This window comes from Tachyglossus aculeatus, chromosome 15 (genome assembly GCF_015852505.1).
Source record: "Tachyglossus aculeatus isolate mTacAcu1 chromosome 15, mTacAcu1.pri, whole genome shotgun sequence".
NCBI classification, from domain to species: Eukaryota; Metazoa; Chordata; class Mammalia; order Monotremata; family Tachyglossidae; genus Tachyglossus; species Tachyglossus aculeatus.
This window is the reverse complement of record NC_052080.1, coordinates 9911367-9929259: the sequence shown is the minus strand read 5'-3', so window position 1 is coordinate 9929259 and position 17893 is coordinate 9911367. Positions and strand designations below refer to the sequence as shown.

Below are 17893 nucleotides of genomic sequence, written 5' to 3'. Positions count from 1 at the left end.
TTGCCCAAAGTCACACAGCTGACAATTGGCAGAGCCGGGATTTGAACCCCTGACCTCTGACTCCAAAGCCCGTGCTCTTTCCACTGAGCCACGCTGTTTCACTTCCTGTCAAACTTTGTGGTTATGGATGTGGGGGGAAGAGAATTGTTACCTTGTGCCCTGAAAGGAATCTGGTTTTAGCATACGAAGGATCTCATAAGAATTGGGGTGAGAAACTGCTTTTTGAAGTTGAGTAAAAACAAGGCAGAAGAGATTCCCAGACACACACATTGGCCTTAACTGTCACATCCGCCCACTCTGAGAAAAATCTGATCACCAGTAGACAGATCTGCAAACTCAAAGGATAGATTTGTGTGTGTGTGTGTGTGTGTGTGTATTAAAGTAGTTTTATATAGCAACATATTCATTTTAGAGTGAAGAAAGGAGTGGCTCTGTTTGAGCAAAAGCTTCATAAGAAGTGAGAGACATGGAGACAAAAGAGAAGGCAGCACCAGGCACTGCAAACATTAACCATGGCAACCCAAAGTACAGCATTTTTGTGTGCCAACTGTGGCCAGAATTGCGGGTCCCACCCACATTGGCCTTGGCAGCCACTTGTGTATTAGGTGAGCTTTACCATAAGTGGCATCGTCTTTTAATGTGAAAGACAATTATATGTGTGTGTGTGTGTGTGTGTGTGTGTATATACATACATATATGTATATATATGTGTGTGTGAATGCATGTACATTAAATTTGCTGATTTGACATTAATTTTTTTTATTCTAAAGTCACACTGTGACTGTTTAATAGTTGACTGACACATTGAGTTTAATGTAGATCCTGTTATATATTTCGTATCTTGCTACTAGGCATCATTTTCAGCTGAAAATTCCAAATGAAACCCATAGCTCACTGTATTGAAAGTAAGCTTTTTTTCCCGCAGACTCAATCGTATTTTTGTGGGCTAGCAGGTGATAAATGAGCAATCCCATCAGTTAGACAATGTGAATACCCGATCACCTCCGTGAATTGGTTCAAAAACGGAGTAATGTGACTTGCTTAATAAATGTGAAATTGAAATAAAATAAAGCATCCAGTTGTTCCGTTTTAAATCTGTTGGCAAGCTAATTTAGGGATTAAGAGCTTAATTTTTAGGATGTTTCCTTTTTAGTGAAATGGTAACATTTTGAAACTTAGGACAGAATGCCTCTGAGGTTTTCAAAGAGCTTCTTAAACATGAGCAAATCAAAAATCTAGTGTTGTCCCCAATGGGAAAAGCTTCGTTTACCCAGTTGGTTCAGTAAGGACAGTCAAGTGCTTAGTACAGTGCTCTACACACAGTAAGTGCTCAATAAATATGATTGAATGAATGAATAACAGTTTTTAGTCTCACCTGAGGTTTCTCTATTTTTGTTTGAAGGGAGGCCAGTAGTGGTTCATCTCAGCCCTCTAACTCATGTGGTTCCTGAATTGGGAAGCACTGTGTCTAGTGGGAAGGACACTGGCAGACAAGTCGGGATCTGGGTCCTTATCCCAGCTCAGCCATTTAGCTGCTGTGCCTCAGTTTCCCCACCTATAAAATGGAGATTAAATACCTGTCCTTCATCCCCCTTAGTCTTTGAGCCCTGTGTGGGACAGGGACTGTGTCTGACCTGATTATCCAGCACCTAGTACAGTGCTTAGGACATAGTAAGTATTTGACAAATACCAATCAATCCTTGACTCAGTGATATTTATTGAGTCCTTACTGTGTGCAGAGCCTGGTACTGAGGACTTAATACAGCTCAAATTTAACATGTCTAAAACAGAACTCCTTATCTTCCCACCCAAACCCTGTCTTCCCCTTGATGTTCCCATCACCGTAAATAGCACCATCATCCTTCCTGTCTCACAAGAGTACCACCTTGGTGCCATCCTTGACTCCTCTCCCTCATTCAATCCACGTATTCATTCCATCACTAAATCCTGTCAGTTCAACCTTCACAACATGGCTAAAATCTGTCCTTTCCTCTCCATCCAAACTGCTACCACATTAATCCAATCACTTATCCTATCCCTCCTCGATTACCGCTTCAGCCTCCTTGCTGATCTCCCTGCCTTCTCTCTCCCTCCCCACTCAGTCTGCTTCCTGGATCATTTTTGTACAAAAATGCTCAGTCCATGTTTTCCCACTCCTCAGGAACCTCCAGTTGTTGCCCATCCACCTCCACATCAAATAGAAACTTCTTAACATTGGCTTTAAAGCACTGAATCACCTTGCCCCCTCGTTCCTCATCTCGTTACTTTCTTACTACAACCCAGCCCACAGACTTCGTTCTCTAATGCCACCCTCTGCTGTGCCTCTGTTTCATCTATGTTGCCGCCGACCTCTCTTCCACATCCTGCCTCTGGCCTGGAATGCCCTCCCTTGTCATATCTGACAGACAATGCCTCTCCCCACCTTCAAAGCCTTATTAAAGGCACATCTCCTCCAAGAGGCCTTCCCTGACTAAGCCCTCATTTCCTCTTTTCCCACTCCTTTCTGCATCACCCTGACTTGCTCCCTTTACTCATCATTACTCCCTGCCAACCCCAGTCCCACAGTATTTAGTATTTATGTATATATCCATAATTTTCTCCCCCTCTGCACTGTAAGCTCATTGTGAGCAGAGAATGTGTCTGTTGTTGTGCCATACTCTCCCAAGTGCTTGGTACAGTGCACTGCACACAGTAAGCACTCAAGTATAACTGATGGATTGACTTGGGAAAGTACAATATTCATTCATTCAATTGTATTTATTGAGCACTTACTGTGTGCAGAGCACTGTACTAAGAGCTTGGGAAGTACAAGTCGGAAGCATATAGAGACGGTCCCTACCCAACAGTGGGCTCACAGTCTAGAAGGGGGAGACAGACAACAAAATAAAACATGTAGACAGGTGTCAAAACCATCAGAATAAATAGAATTATTGCTATGTGCATATCCTTAACAAAGTAAATAGAATAGTAAATATGTACAAGTAAAATAGAGTAATAAATCTGTACAAATATATGCAAGTGCTGTGGGGAGGGGAGGTAGGTAGGGCAGAGGGGCAGGATGGGAAGGAGGAGAGGGAAAAGGGGGCTCAGTCTGGGAAGGCCTCTTGGAGGAGGTGAGCTCTCAGTAGGGCTTTGAAGGGAGGAAGAGAGCTAGCTTGGCTAGAATGTGTGGAGGGAGGGCATTCTAGGCCAGGAGAAGGATGTGGGCCAGGGTCGACGGCAGGACAGGCAAGAACGAGGCAACAGTGAAGAGGTTAGCAGCAGAGGAGTGGAGGGTGCAGGTTGGTTTGTAGAAGGAGAGAAGGGAGGTGAGGTAGGAGGGGGCGAGGTGATGGAGAGCTTTGAAGCTGAGAGTGAGGAGTTTTTGCTTGATTTGTAGGTTGACGGGCAGCCACTGGAGATTTTTTGAGGAGGGGAGTGACGTGCCCAGAGCATTTCTGTACAAAGATAATCCGGGCAGCAGAGTGAAGTACAGACTGAAGCGGGGAGAAACAGGAGGATGGGAGATCAGAGCGGAGGCTGATGCAGTAATCCAGTCGGGATAGGATGAGAGATTGAACCAGCAGTTGGTAGGCCTGAGCTAACAGTGCACTTGGGGAGACAGACATTAACATGAAATGCGGATAGGCGAAATGGTAGGATGCTTACACAAATGATCTGCAACAGTGATGGGGAGAGAATCGGAGTGCTTAAGGATTACAGACCCTTACAGTTGGGTTGAATGAGAGAGATGAGTCAAGGATAATGCTGAGGTTACAAACTTGTAAGCAGGGAAGTTGGTGTTCCCTATAGTGATGGGGAAAGCTTGGGGAAGGACAGGGTTTGGGTGAGAAGATGAAGAGTTCTGTTTTGGACATGTGAAATTTGAGATGTTAGTTGGACATTCAAGAAATGATGTCCTGAAGGCAGACGGAAATGTGAGCCTACAGAAAAGGAAAGAGGCCGGGCCTGGAGAGGTCTCATCCAGAGAAGCCTTAAGGAATAAGGCTTACTGAATAGAGCAAGAGCCTGGGAGTTAGAAGGACCTGAGTTCTAGTCCCAGCTCTGCCACGTGTCTGCTGTGTGATCTTGGGCATTTCACTTCACTTCTCTGGGCCTCAGTTACCTCATCTGTAAAATGGGGATTAAGAATTGTAGCCCCATGCAGGACAGGGCCTGTGCTCAACCTGATTAACTTGTGTCTACCTCATTGCTTAGACCAGTGTTTGACACAAGTACCATAATTATTAGAGCTGGTAGTTGAAGCCGTAGGAATGTGTGTGTAGATGGAGACAAGAAAGAGACACAGAACATAGCATTAAGAGACTACCATAGTAAGAGGGAGTATATTACTATTATTGTTATTATTGTGGGTAGGAAATGTGTCTGTTATATTGTCCTCTCACAGGCACTGAGTACAGTGCTCTGTACACAGTAAAGTGCTCAATATATACGATTGTTACTATTATTATCATCGTTATAATAATAATAATCAGAGGTAAGACTTGGCTAATTTGTTTCCTGCAGTGAGTCTGTCTGTCACAGGATTGCATCAGGTAAAGAATGATTCCAAGAGCCTCCCGGCTGGGCTGCAGATTGACCTGCTCCTGGGTATTCTGCCTTGTGGTATCCGCATTCCTTTTGGCTGTGAATCTCACTAAGTTCACAGGTCTCCTGCTGTTAACTTCAATCAAAGCTCTAGGTTTGCTGGGAAGTACACACTTGGGATAATCTGGCCAATTCTACTCACAGAGGTCTTTCATCTAAGTATCTCAAAGCTCTTTACTCTTCTCCTTTTAACACAAGTTCTCCAGTTCTTGGGATGTAACTGAGCGTTTCCATCCCCCTTGATGACATCCTATTATTGGCTCCTAGCGATTGCTGTTTTGCTGGGGAACTGCCTGTTGCTGACTTTAATAAGGCGCTGACACAAATTCTGTCTGTGTTTCACTTCTGTGGGAGTCGCAGGAAAACGCAAGGTCGATTACAACAGGGTAGCTCTGGAGGGAGCTGGGTGTGACAGGGTTAAACTGCATAGCAGATTGAATCAATCAATCAATTATTGGTATTTATTCAAGCTGGTTAAAGAGGTGTGAGAGTGTGATGGCAATTAGACTGTGTGAGGGAAAAATAGCATCCTTGGCCCAGAGGATGCTCCCAGCCTAAAATTTGTCCTCATGGTAAACTTTAAGTTTGTTGTAGGCAGGGAGCATGTTGACCAATTCTGTTGTACTCTCCCAAGTGCTTAGTACAGTGCTCTGCAGGCAGTAAGCATTCAGTAAATACCATTGATTTTTTTTAATGATAATAGCAGGGGAAGAGCAGACAGTCTGGGAAATAAATAATAGGGTCAATTCAGCAAAAACAACTATTATCTATATGAATTAGGGTGGTGAATGGGAGAGGTCCTCATTCTCCTCTCACTGCTCCAGAAAGAGCTGCCCTCTGTCTCCACCACCATAATCTTCCCAGTGCTTTCTTAGTGTAATCAGTCTTCTGCATTCCAGTAATGAGAGGAAGGATGAGTGTGCCACCCTAGCCTTTAGGAGCCCAGCACCCGCGACTGCAAGGGACTGCTAAAGGTATCTGCTTGGTCTTCTCGTCACTACCAGATTTTGTTATCGAATCCACATCCAGGCACAGTTTAATAAAATCACAGTCCAAGTCCCTTGTAAAATATCTCAATCGAGAGTAATTTTCCTCTCTGCACTCCTTAAGGAAGTTGCCAGGCATAACTTTTAGTGGAACTATCCCTTTTCCCAGCTTTCATATTTCTCAGTTGTGATTGTACTACCCTTAAAACCGGTACAGAGTAAAAGATGGACCATGGGAGACATGACGTAAACATAGCAACAAAATATATGCGGGTAAATAATGGTAATAAATGTGTGTTGAGGTGAGTTTGGGCCTGCCTGGCATTGCCTTCCTTTTTCCATGTAGTGTTGGTAAAGCACTTACTATGTGTCTAGCACTGTGTTAAGAAGTGGAGTAGATATGAGATAATCACACTGGACATAATCTCTGTCCCATACGGGGCTCGCAGTCTAAGGGGTGGTGGGGAGAACAGGGAAGGCAACACCAGTGCTTGGCACAGTGCTTGATACATAGTAAGCACTGTTAGTAGTAGTAGTAGTAGTAATGTTGTAATAATAATAATAATAGCATTTATTAAGCACTTACTATGCACAGAGCGCTGTTCTAAGCGCTGGGGAAGTTACAAGGTGATCAGGTTATTCCACGGGTGGGCTCACAGTCTTAATCCCCATTTTACAGATGAAAGAATAATAATAATAATGATGGCATTTATTAAGTGCTTACTATGTGCAGAGCACTGTGCTAAGCGCTGGGGAGGTTACAAGGTGATCAGGTTGTCCCACGGGGGTGCTCACAGTCTTAATCCCCATTATACAGATGAAAGAATAATAATAATAATAATAATGATATTATTATTGTAGTAGGCTTGCTCTGTACTCTGACTGAGGGACATCTCACAAGGGATGATTGGGGAGGCTAGCCAGTCCAAGAGGGAAGGGAGGAGCTGAAGTAGGAGAAAAGAAGGGATGAGGGGAAGATTAAGGCAGCTGAGAAAAGGAAGATGGAGCAATGGAGACATCAGAATCAGAGCTTACTAGTGTGGAGCCCTCAGAGAGGGGTGAGGGTTCATGCTGACTCTAGAGCATAGAGCCCAAGTGAGGAGCGGATGGTAGCAGGGGGAGGACAGACCAGACAGAGAAGCGGGAGGGGCTGCAGTGGGAGTGGGAGCACTGACCAGACAGGGAGTGGGGAAAGACTGTAGGGGGGAGCCGGGAGGTCCTGAGGCAGAGCCATCCAGCCACAACCCAGGTATTTCTGCAATTAAAGGATTAAAAAAACCCACTAAGTTCATGTTTTTACTGCACCTTTGTTTTGAAGTCTTCTCCTTTGTCATTTACGTAATCATGGAAGAAATCTTCCCTCTGAAGAATGAAATTGTTATTACTCCTACCACCTAAGGCCCATAATGGTTGATTGTGGTTCTTCTGTGCGGTGTACTGATGAATATGTTCCCACAATTAAATTCACATGCCATTCTCTTTCCTTTTACACATACACATGCATGCACACACCCCTCTCTAATGTAGGCTCCTTGTCATTTTTTATCTTTACATTATATATATATATATGTATATAGATAATCATATATTACTCTTTGCCCATTTTCCCAAGTGCTCAATTCCAAACTGTTTCACAACTCCACTTTCTCCTTTAATTTAAGTTGTCATGTGCTTCATTATGATCAGCTTCTTAGGAAGACAACAGTAATAAGGAAGTAGATAGAGGGAGGAAGAAAACCTGCCCTTAGCAGAACATTAATATCGGTGAACTGCAATTTTGCCTTTGAAGGGATAAATCTTAATTCATTTTTATTGATAAAATGCTTCTCTCTCCAAAAATAGATCCCGGAGAGCCTTTCTTTCATTTTTGTCATCTTATATTGGAATTAATTTGCTCCACCTGACCGATTAGAGCTGGGAGCAGAGGATTCACCGTTGCTTATCTTCTTGGGAAAAATATCTCCCCTGTGCGAATTACCCCAATCCCTTGGCAGAGACGACCTGCATGAAAATGAATATTTAAGTCATAGCTTCTGGACAACTTACTAACATAAGGGGAAAGAGATTTGAGTCCAGTTGTTATCAGAGAAATGTTTGCAGCATATTTGTTATACTGTTTTGGCTTGTTAATTTGTTTCCTTGTCTCCTCTAACGCAAATTTTCTTCTCTGCCTATTTTTCACTACCTCCACGAAAAACGAAAGACGCTCCCTCTGTGTCTGAGCCGGTAACCTTATATCCTACCCGCATTTCTAGTCCCATTTCTAGTGGCTTTAAACAATATTAGCTTTAGACATGAAGGGGTGTGCGTTATGGCAGTGAATTTGGGTTTGGTGTCATGCCTTTCTTCTCTGCTTTCAGGCTTCTCCCATTCGGCCTTTACATTCGGGATTGAAAGTCACATCAGTCAGTCCAACATCAATGGAACACTAGTGCCCCCTGCAGCCCTCATCTCCATTCTCCAGAAAGGCCTGCAGTATGTGGAGGCCGAGATCAGCATCAATGAAGTAAGTACCCGCGTTGCCATGGCGGCAGACCCAAAGTGCACTTGTGCAATTAACTTCGGGCTAGGAGGCAGCGGATGAAATCACACCCTTGGAGAGCACCGGTGGATGGCTCCAAAACTCCTGTCTTTGAAAACAAGTGTTAATTTAATGAAGATTTCCCAGAGGGCCCTTGAGAGACGTTGGGTGGGGTTTATGGATTTATTTACATTATTTCATTGCCTTAATAGATTTGGGGCTCTTCCTTATATTGAAATAAAAATAGGAAGTTGTTGAGGACTGTTCAGGGCTTTAAACAGGGTAATGATTTCTGTGTGAAAATAAAGCCAAACCACATAAACACTCCATATTTTCGACTACACCTCATTTGACATATTCCCTATTCTCTTTGATTTCCACACAAACAGGGAGGGCAAAATTAAGTGGCCCAAATTGTCCGGTTTTATACGTGATCGTACCGGCCCAATTTTCAGCTACTCTGTCCCTTGTCTTGTTCTGGTATAGAGCTAGGTGCCTTTCTGTCCAATTTTTTATTTGAAACACTCAGCCTCCCTTCCGCTCAGCCCCTGCCCCGCAGCTCAGAAGCGGTGCCTAGGTTGACCGGGAGGACTACACAGTAGTTCTGGAGCAAGGGTGGGAATCAGAAGTCATCCTGACCACAGACCTCACATTCTGCCGATTTCTGTAAGGGATCTCTTCGTGTGTCCTTATGATGCCATGACATGACTTTACCAAGCCTTTGTGTTTCAAAATAATATGCATCTGTTGCTTCTGAGAAGGCAGAGGGGTGTCTGGGGTTTTTAAGTGCCTTGATGAAAGAATGATCTGGTGGTAAAGATGAGAAGTCGATTTTGCCTCTTGAGCATGGTGGTGATGGATATATGTTGCTCATTGCACAGGAAAGAAAAAACAGATTACTCTCCCTGATTATTGACTTCTCTGGTGGCCCCTAGCAGATCCTGTCTAGACTCTGCCTAGGACCATTTGTACCCGAAGGTGGGGAGGGTAGAGGTGGTAGAGAAGCAGTTTACAAAGAAGAGCTGTTTGCCAGCTGGAGTAGTGGTGTCTGGCACAAAGAGCATGGGGCTGGAAGTCAGAAGACTTGAGACCAGCTATGCAACTTGCCTGCTGTGTGACTTTGGACAAGCTACTTAAATTCTCTGTACTCCAACTTCCTCATCTATAAAACGGGGAGCCGATACTTGTTCTCCCTCCTTAGATGGTGAGCTCCATGTGGGACAGGGACTATGTCCCAAATGATTAGTTTGCATCTAACCCAGGGATCAGTACAGTGCTTGGCCCAAAGTAAGTCCTTAACAAATACTATTTCTATTGTTACTATTATTATTGTGCCCACTTGTGCTCCTTATTTCAGTATCTAGGTCAGAGTCCACTGGCTGGTCACCCTATTCCCTATGTCCATTGGTGTGGTAGGAGTGACTCCCCTTGCTCTTGGGAATTTCAAATTTCTCCAATAGTCTGCTTTACGGAATTGTTGTGAGACTGCAGCCCACCCAAGGTGAACATTTCTCCCACCGCTCCCTGGTGGCGCCTCTCTTTCTCTCCCCGCTCCCCACTCCCTCTACCCCCCCCCCCCCCCACCAAGGAAACCACCAGCCCGTATCTCTTTTCTTGGCCCAGGATGGACCGTATCTTCTTTCTTTCTCAGGATGGAACAGTATTCGATGGTCGGCCAATAGAATCCCTGTCTCTGATCGATGCCGTGATGCCCGACGTTGTGCAGACCCGGCAACAAGCCTTCCGAGAGAAATTAGCTCAACAACAAGCTAGTGCGGCGGCGGCGGCAGCGGCGGCAGCAGCAACTGCAGCTGCGGCGGCGGCGGCGGCAGCGGCTACTCCTGTTGCCGTTTCGCAGCAAACCCCACCAAAGAATGGAGAAGCCACTGTGAATGGAGAGGAGAACGGGGCCCATGCAATAAGTATGCTCATGGTTCGGCTCTTGGGAAATAACAGGATTTTATCGGAAAAGGGGCTGAAAGCTATTGATCAAAAATTCCTTGGTAAAAGTGTTGCTTTCATATGCAGGGCCCACAGAGATGATATATCAATTATCCCCTAAAATGTAAAAGCAATTTCAGAGCTGCCAACTTTACATTCCGAGTGTGAGGGTGAAAGGGGAACTTTGGCAGTGCTGGGGGTGGGGAAGGTGTCAAGAGTTAACAGATTGGAAAGACACCATTTTGGAGAGCAGGAGCAAGGCCTGACGGAAAGAGCCAGGGACTGGGACATGGGCAACAAGGGTCCTCATCCTAGCCCTGCCACTTGTCTGCTGTTTGACCTACAGCAAGTCACTGTACTTCTCCATCCCCCTTAGACTGTGAGCCCTGGGTGGGAAATGGACTCTGTCGAATCTTATTTTATTGTACCAGGGCTTGACACAGAATAAGTGCGTAACAAATGCCACTTCATTCCCATCTTTTCTTTTTGCTGGCTTTCCTGGTACAATAGAGAGAGGATGAGGAGGATCAGTCATGGAGCTCCAGTGAATAAACCCCAAAACTCTTCTGCTGGTGTGGGAATCTCACTCAACTACAAGCCCCCAACTTCCCCTTCCCCCAGAACAACTCTGAAGCTTCAGGCTTGCCCTCAGAAATCTGGGAACCAGTTGGGAAGGCAGCCCAGCAATATTCTTGGAACTGTGTCTTCTACCTTGGGGCAGAGTGGGGCTTGCTCCTCCTACCCGGTAGGGGGTTTAGGGGGAAGAGAGAGAGAGAGATTGCTCTTGTCTGATGGCAGTTACTTATTTAGATGTGGGTTTGGCTCTAGACCCTGGGATATGTCTAAATAATGAATCTTCCTTGTTTGCTGAAAATGCTGCTTATGACAGCTACATTGCTAACCATCAGCAAGGTTTACCGGCTGCGTTGGTTGCCACAGAGACTACATACCTTTCACATGCTCTTGTCCATATCCCTGAGGCCAAGGAAAATGTAAAATTGACAGCTGATGGGGATTAAGAGGCCTCCGGTGTCCACACCCCATAGCAGCTGGACGGATACTCTGCCCAGCAGCAGGGGCGGGGGATTGAGCACATCATTTAATGAAGTCACTTCTCCCACCAGAGGGCCAAGTCTAGAATTTCCTAAAAAGAATGGTTAAAATGTATTGCTGTCTGAGTTGGGAAAACTCAGGATCAGGGAAGAGGAATTTAAACTGGTCAACACTGGGATTGCTTCCTAGAGACCAGGCAAACAAGTTGCTTTGCTGCCCAGGGAGAGACAGATAGAATTTAGGTTCTAATGTTCTTTTTCATTTTTTGTTTGTTCAATGATCTCTTTGAGTCCATTAAACTCACTTTTAGGAAATAGCAATCATCCCTGTCACGTTTTTTCTCTGCCATTACAAAGAATAGTTCACCTTTTTAAACATATTGTGATATTTAGAAGTCACCAGAGCTTTGCAGACTTTGAAATGATAAGAAAGGACTCTTTCAAAATTCCAAGGTTTTAATCCCTTTTGGAACTCTCTATATATTGCCAAATTGACATTGTAACTTAAATGCAATCTGCTTCTCATTTGTAGTGACTTTTAAATAAACTTAGTTCATTCATTCATTCAATTGTATTTATTGAGCATTTACTGTGTGCAGAGCACTGTACTAAGCACTTGGGAAGTACAAGTCGGCAATGTATATAGAGACGGTCCCTACCCAACAATTTTAGGGATGGTTTTGATTTTTTGTTGGGTTCTTTTTTTTTTTAGTACCCTACTGTCCAGGTAAACCCAAATCTATCCCTGGCCCTGGCCTTTGGAAATTTGCCTGTTCAATAGAATATGTTACGTAAAGGGACTCCATTTTTCAATAGAAGCCTTGTCTAGTTTTCAGAGCAGCGAATTGCACATAGAGCAAGCCGCTAAATCCTTAGCTAATGTCAACACTTAATGTGCTGTTATATGCTTCATCTCCCTCTCTCTCTGCCTGTTTCTTTCAGTAAAATCAAATGAATAAAAGTAACACTTTAAACTCATATAGTGCCTTAAAATTAAAAAGAAAAGTCCAAATTCCCTCCACAAAGACAAAAACTAGAAGGTCCAACATTAATATTATTTAGCAGATGGTAAAGCTGAGACTTGCAAAGGTCAAGCAACCACTCAGGAAGTAGCCAGGATGAGGCAGCTGTGTGTTCAGCTCTCTGGGGCAAGATGTTCCTTTTTAAAATGCTCAGTGTGATAAACCTTTCCTCACTCTCATGATGGGGCGAAATTTGCTCTCAAATTGCATATTAGCCTTGACTGTACTGTCTCATTTACTGTAAAATGTGATTAACTGAATTTTATTTCTCCAAGGTTCATTAAGCCCCTTTTTCTCATTTTGGGAGAAATGGGTAGAAAAACTGAAGAATGCAGTCAGTCAATACTATTTACTGAGCACCTACTGGGTGTAAAGCACTGTACTACGCAATTGGGAGAGTACGTAATAGAGGAGGTGTAGGACTGGGAGTCAGAGGACCTGGGTTCTAATCCCAGCTCTGCCATTTACCTGCTGTGAGACCTTGGGCAAACCCCATGACTTCTTTGCCTCCATTTCCTTGTCTGTAAAATCAGGATTAAATCCTTATTCTCTCTTTCGCTTGGACTGTGAGGCCATGTGGGACAGGGACTATGTCCAGTCTGTATGTCCTTAGTACAGTACTTGGCACATAGTAAATGCTTAAAAAGTGCCACAGTTTTCATTACTATTAGTATACTGTTATATACTCTTTGCCCTCAAGGAGTATATAATCTAGGAAGAGACGGACAGAAACTGAGGGTGAATGAATGCTTAAACAATAGAGTGTTTAAATTGAAAAATAATATCCAGTATGCAGCAGCAAATATGTCATGAGAAAATTCATATATTCACGGCAGGGAGGCCCTCACTACAATCTCTTTAAGGCCGTGTCACCTGGAACATTTCATAATGGAATCTCCCCCAGAGCAGGAAGCCTGCCTTTATACTTTCTCCTCGCTCTTGGTGCTTGCTTAATGTTAAATAATGAAAGTTTCAATTAACACATAGAATAGAGAACTTGTGGGAGTCCCTAGTGACACTTTGATTTGTGCATGCAAATGATGAGCTAGCTAAGCCTCATTACGACTCAGTTGCATTTTGATTTCAAGCCCTATGCCTTTTGCTGTCTCTTTCCTCCCTCAGATAATCATTCAAAACCAATGGAAATTGATGGAGATGTTGAGATTCCACCCAACAAAGCCACGGTCCTCCGGGGTCATGAATCTGAAGTGTTTATTTGTGCCTGGAACCCTGTCAGTGATCTCCTAGCCTCTGGGTAAGATCAGGACTGAAACTCTTTCCATCAGCAGCTGTAACCACTCAATCAATCAGTGGTATATATTCAGAATTTCCTGTGTGCAGTGCCTACTGTTCTTAGTGCCTGGGAACATACAGTACAATACAGTTGGGAGACCCCATCCCTGCCCTCCAGAAGCTGATAGACTACAGGGAGAGACAAACATTAAAATGAATTACATAGAGAGGAAGGAGCAGAGGATAAGGATTTGCCCATAAATGCTCTGGGCTGCTGGCTTTCATTTTGGGGATGGGAGGGGTTCCCTAGATCTATGAGAAGCCATCCAAACCCTGGAAAGGAGACACTCAGAAAAGCATACACATGTACACACACAAGCATGCACACAAGCACGCATTCAGGGAAGTGAATTGATAGACTCAGGTCAGGGAGAGGGAAGCATGGACTCTCCCTGCAGCCAGGGCTAGGAAGAGAACACACAGGAAACAGTCCAGGCCAGCTGGACTCAGGACAGTGCTTTCACCCCTCAAAGCCAGAGGGTACTGATGGGGCTGCACTGCCTATCCCCTGCTTAAAACCGCAAATGAAAGGAGTCCCAGCCATCAAGCCTGTCCTGGCTTCAGCTTTCAGACCACGCAAAAGGCATCCGGGGAGTGGATAGAGGAAGCTCAAGGTACCAAGTCCATAGGGCACATTTTCCTCTTCCCCCAGTGCCCCTAGAGTTGGGGTCCGTGGATTCCCCCCAAGAAGTTCTCCATACCTTAGAGGAGCCGGCACACTGTTGTCTTAGAGACTCCTGCTGGAGGCTTGTCCTGACAGGTGAAAGTTCACTTCCCAGAGCTCCACAAGGGTAGACCTTGTGGTTGCTGAAGACCAGAACCTGAGCGTATTTGAGTGGGAGAGGCTTGAGTGACCCCAATCCCAGTCTTTCAGCCTCCATCAATTTCCACCTCCCAGAACTGTGACCCAGGGGAGGGCAACAGTGGGTGCAGATTTTCTGTCAATCAGTCAGTGCTATTTATTGAGCATTTACTGCATGCCAAGAACTGTACTTGGTGCTTATTTGCTTATCCTTTAGCCCCAGGCCTGCTGACCCAGCTGTGACACTAGCAGGAGCAGTATCAGTGTGACTCTGCCAATTGCCAGCTGTGTGACTTTGGGCAAGTCACTTCACTTCTCTGGGCCTCAGTTACCTCATCTGTAAAATGGGGATTAAGACTGAGGCCCCCCGTGGGACAACCTGATCACCTTGTAACCTCCCCAGTGCTTAGAACAGTGCTTTGCACATAGTAAGCGCTTAATAAATGCTATCATTATTAACTCCAGTAGGGTCCTTGTGGGTACTCAAAAGGCGTAACTCGGCCAAATAGCCAGAACAGCGGAGATGAGCCAAATGGCAAATGAACGGCCCCCTCTGGCCCAGGGCCTCCAAGTCTTTCAATTTTCCCAAGCGTTCTTAGCATTGGGAAGGCTGAAATCTTGGGCTGTGGGGACAGCAGATAGCTCCCCCATGGCCTTCGATGGGAGCGAAGCCACAGTCTCATTGCCTCAGCCAGACTCGGGGAGAATCCCAGGCCACCAGGGCCAGTCATGTCATTGTACTGGGTATGGAGCTGCACGATAGGGGAGGGGGTGGTTTAAATCTCAGGGGTTTTCAAAGGTTACACATGGATTACAAATTATTTCTGTTACGGGCATGTGGGCTGGGGCTGTCCGGCACCAGAAAGAACCAGCATTTGTCCCACTCCTGGACACTATTCAAGAAAGCAGCATGGTGGAAAGGAAAGAGCATTTATTTTATTTTATTTATTCATTTTATATTATTTATTTTATTTATTTATTTATTTATTATTTTATTTTGTTAATATGTTTGGTTTTGTTCTCTGTCTCCCCCTTCTAGACTGTGAGCCCACTGTTGGGTAGGGACTGTCTCTATTTGTTGCCAACTTGTACTTCCCAAGCACTTAGTACAGTGCTCTGCATACAGTAAGCGATCAATAAATACGATTGATTGATTGATTGAAAGAGCACAGAGGCCTGGGAGTCAGAAGGCTCAGGTCCTATTGCAGGCCACTCCTCATGCCCCTTTGTGTGACCTTGGGCAAGTCACAACTTGTCTGTGCCTCAGGTTGCTTACCTGTAAATACTTTCTGTCCCCCTTAGACTGGGCCCCACATGGGATGGAGATTGTGTCTGATCAGGTTGTATTGTATCTACCCTGGAACTTAGTACTGTGCTCATCGCATAGCAAATGCATAACAAATACTACAGTTATTATTATTATTATTATATTATCATACTAATAGCTTGAATTTATACAGCAGTTGGTCATTTCCGGAGTGCTTTCACATTTATTACCTCACTTTTTCCTCAGAGCATCGCTGCGAGGGGAGGTGGGGAAAGGCAGGTGATGTTATTCCCATTGTGCAGCTGAGGAAACTGTCTCAAGCCTTGTCCCATATCACTGTAGTAAGTAGACCAGTGGCACTGCTGGGTCTCTATTCCAGCCCTCCATCTCCTAGGTCCATGCTCTTTCAATCCATCAATCAGTCGTACTTACTGAGTGCGTACCGTGTGCAGAGCACTGGACTGAGTGCTTGGGAAAGTACAATATAACAGACACATTTCCTGCCCACAACGAGCTTTCCACTGGACCGCTCTTCTTCCCTCCACACATTCTACTTCTCTCAACCAGCCTGGCAAATGTGATTTGCCTTCAGCACACACTGCTTCAGTCTCCCTGTGGCCAGGGACCTCAGAATGTGATAGGCTAATGGAGAAACAGCAGTTCTACTGCAAATTTTTGACATACCCTTCCCTAACTCTGCCAGAGCTTAATTCCCAGACGTGCTTTTCTTTCCCCCCCCCTTCCTCCCCCTCTGAAAATAAAAGTTTGATCTTCCACGGATTATACTGACCACCAGTTAGGGCTGCCAACTGCAGCTTTCCTTTTGCAAAAACTGGACACTGGGGTGACATTTGAAATCAGCAAAAAGAGCTTTTCCCTCTTTTGTTAGAGCTCCAGATGTGGAAAAAGAAACAAGAGCTGTCGATGGGAAAGGATTTCACTAAGAATGCCTTATCATGAGCTCATTGTGTTTGTGCTGTTTTCCTCTGTAGATCTGGAGACTCGACGGCACGAATATGGAATCTGAACGAAAACAGCAATGGTGGGTCGACCCAGCTTGTTTTGAGGCACTGTATAAGAGAAGGGGGGCACGACGTCCCTAGTAATAAAGATGTTACTTCACTGGACTGGAATGTAAGTAAATGTGTCCCATCCAGGGTCTCACTGTCTGCAGATGATCACCGACTAATAACCATTCTGCATCTATATCATTGTAATTAATTTATTCAGATGTATTTATTGAGCACTTACTGTGTACAGAGCACTGTATGAAGCATTTGGAAAGTACAATCCAGCAATAGAGACAATCCCTGCCCACACTGAGCTTACAGTCTAGAGGATGCCAACGGCATGTGATGTAGCAGGGCCTCTCTTGCATGTGCTTCCTGGAAATACATGCGTCTTCCTTATTTTCATTCCGAAAGGGCTCTCTTGGGCTCTTTTTTTCTTTTTATGATGTTTAAGCACTTTGTATGTATCAAACACTGTTCTAAGTGCTGGAGTAGATACAAGTGAATTACATTGGACAAAATCCCTGTCTCGTATGGGGTTCACAGTCTAAAACAGGAGAACTGAGGCACAGAGAAATTAAGTGACTTGCCCAATGTCCCACAGCAAGCAGTTGGCAGAGCCGGGGAAAGAACCCAGGTCCTCTGACTCCCAAGCCCATGCCCTTTCCACTAAGCCACGCTGTTTCTCCATGGCACTTGAGGCATTGGCCAGTTGAATTGTTATTGCTGGACGTGCATACCTTCTCCAGAAGGAGTCCGTTGGTCAGATGACCTGAATCTGCTACTGCTGAAGAAACTCTCACCACCCCCATTGGACTGTAAGCTCCTTGGGGGCAGGGATCATGCCTCCTTACACAACTGAACTCTCCCAACTGCTTAGTACTTCCTCTCCCTCACACTTAGAGTGTGAGCCCATTGTGGAATAGCGACTGCGTCCCACCTGATTATCATGTTTCTACCACCAGAGCCTACCACAGAGTAAGCACTTAATGAATACCACAACTATTATTAGTAGTAGTATTATTAGAGTAAGTGCTCAATGAATATAATCAATTGACTAATTATTGATTGATTGATTGAATCAGAGTTTTGTTCTAGATGCTTCTTGGCAGTGGAATTTAGAAAAGCAGGAAACTGTCAGTTGCATATCAGTCAATGAATCCATCAGTAGTATATAGTGAGGTCCTACTGCATGCAGAACACTGCAGTAAGCTCTCAGAAGAGTACATCAGAATAAATAAAGACGATCTCTTGTCCTTGAGGAGGGTACAGTCTAGGAGACCGACTGTAGCTTGCTACCAAGTGTGTTACTAGAAAGGATGGTCTTTTTAAGAGCGCATTTGTGTACATCCCAGACAGTTTAGCCCCCTCCATTGTCATCTTGTTCTTCCTTTGATGTGTTTCTCTGACTG

At 44.7% G+C, this 17893-nt stretch overlaps 1 protein-coding gene across 4 annotated transcripts in view; it reads left to right on the top strand.

Moving 5' to 3' along the window:
- Positions 1-17893, top strand: part of TBL1X (transducin beta like 1 X-linked) — a 219934-nt gene that overhangs the window by 181731 nt on the left and 20310 nt on the right. For all 4 annotated transcript variants that reach the window (XM_038757106.1, XM_038757107.1, XM_038757108.1 and 1 more), the window contains 4 exons: positions 7934-8079; positions 9746-10016; positions 13232-13364; positions 16464-16605. In XM_038757106.1, coding sequence (XP_038613034.1) covers positions 7934-8079; positions 9746-10016; positions 13232-13364; positions 16464-16605 — 692 coding nt within the window. The remainder of the gene's footprint in view (positions 1-7933; positions 8080-9745; positions 10017-13231; positions 13365-16463; positions 16606-17893) is intronic.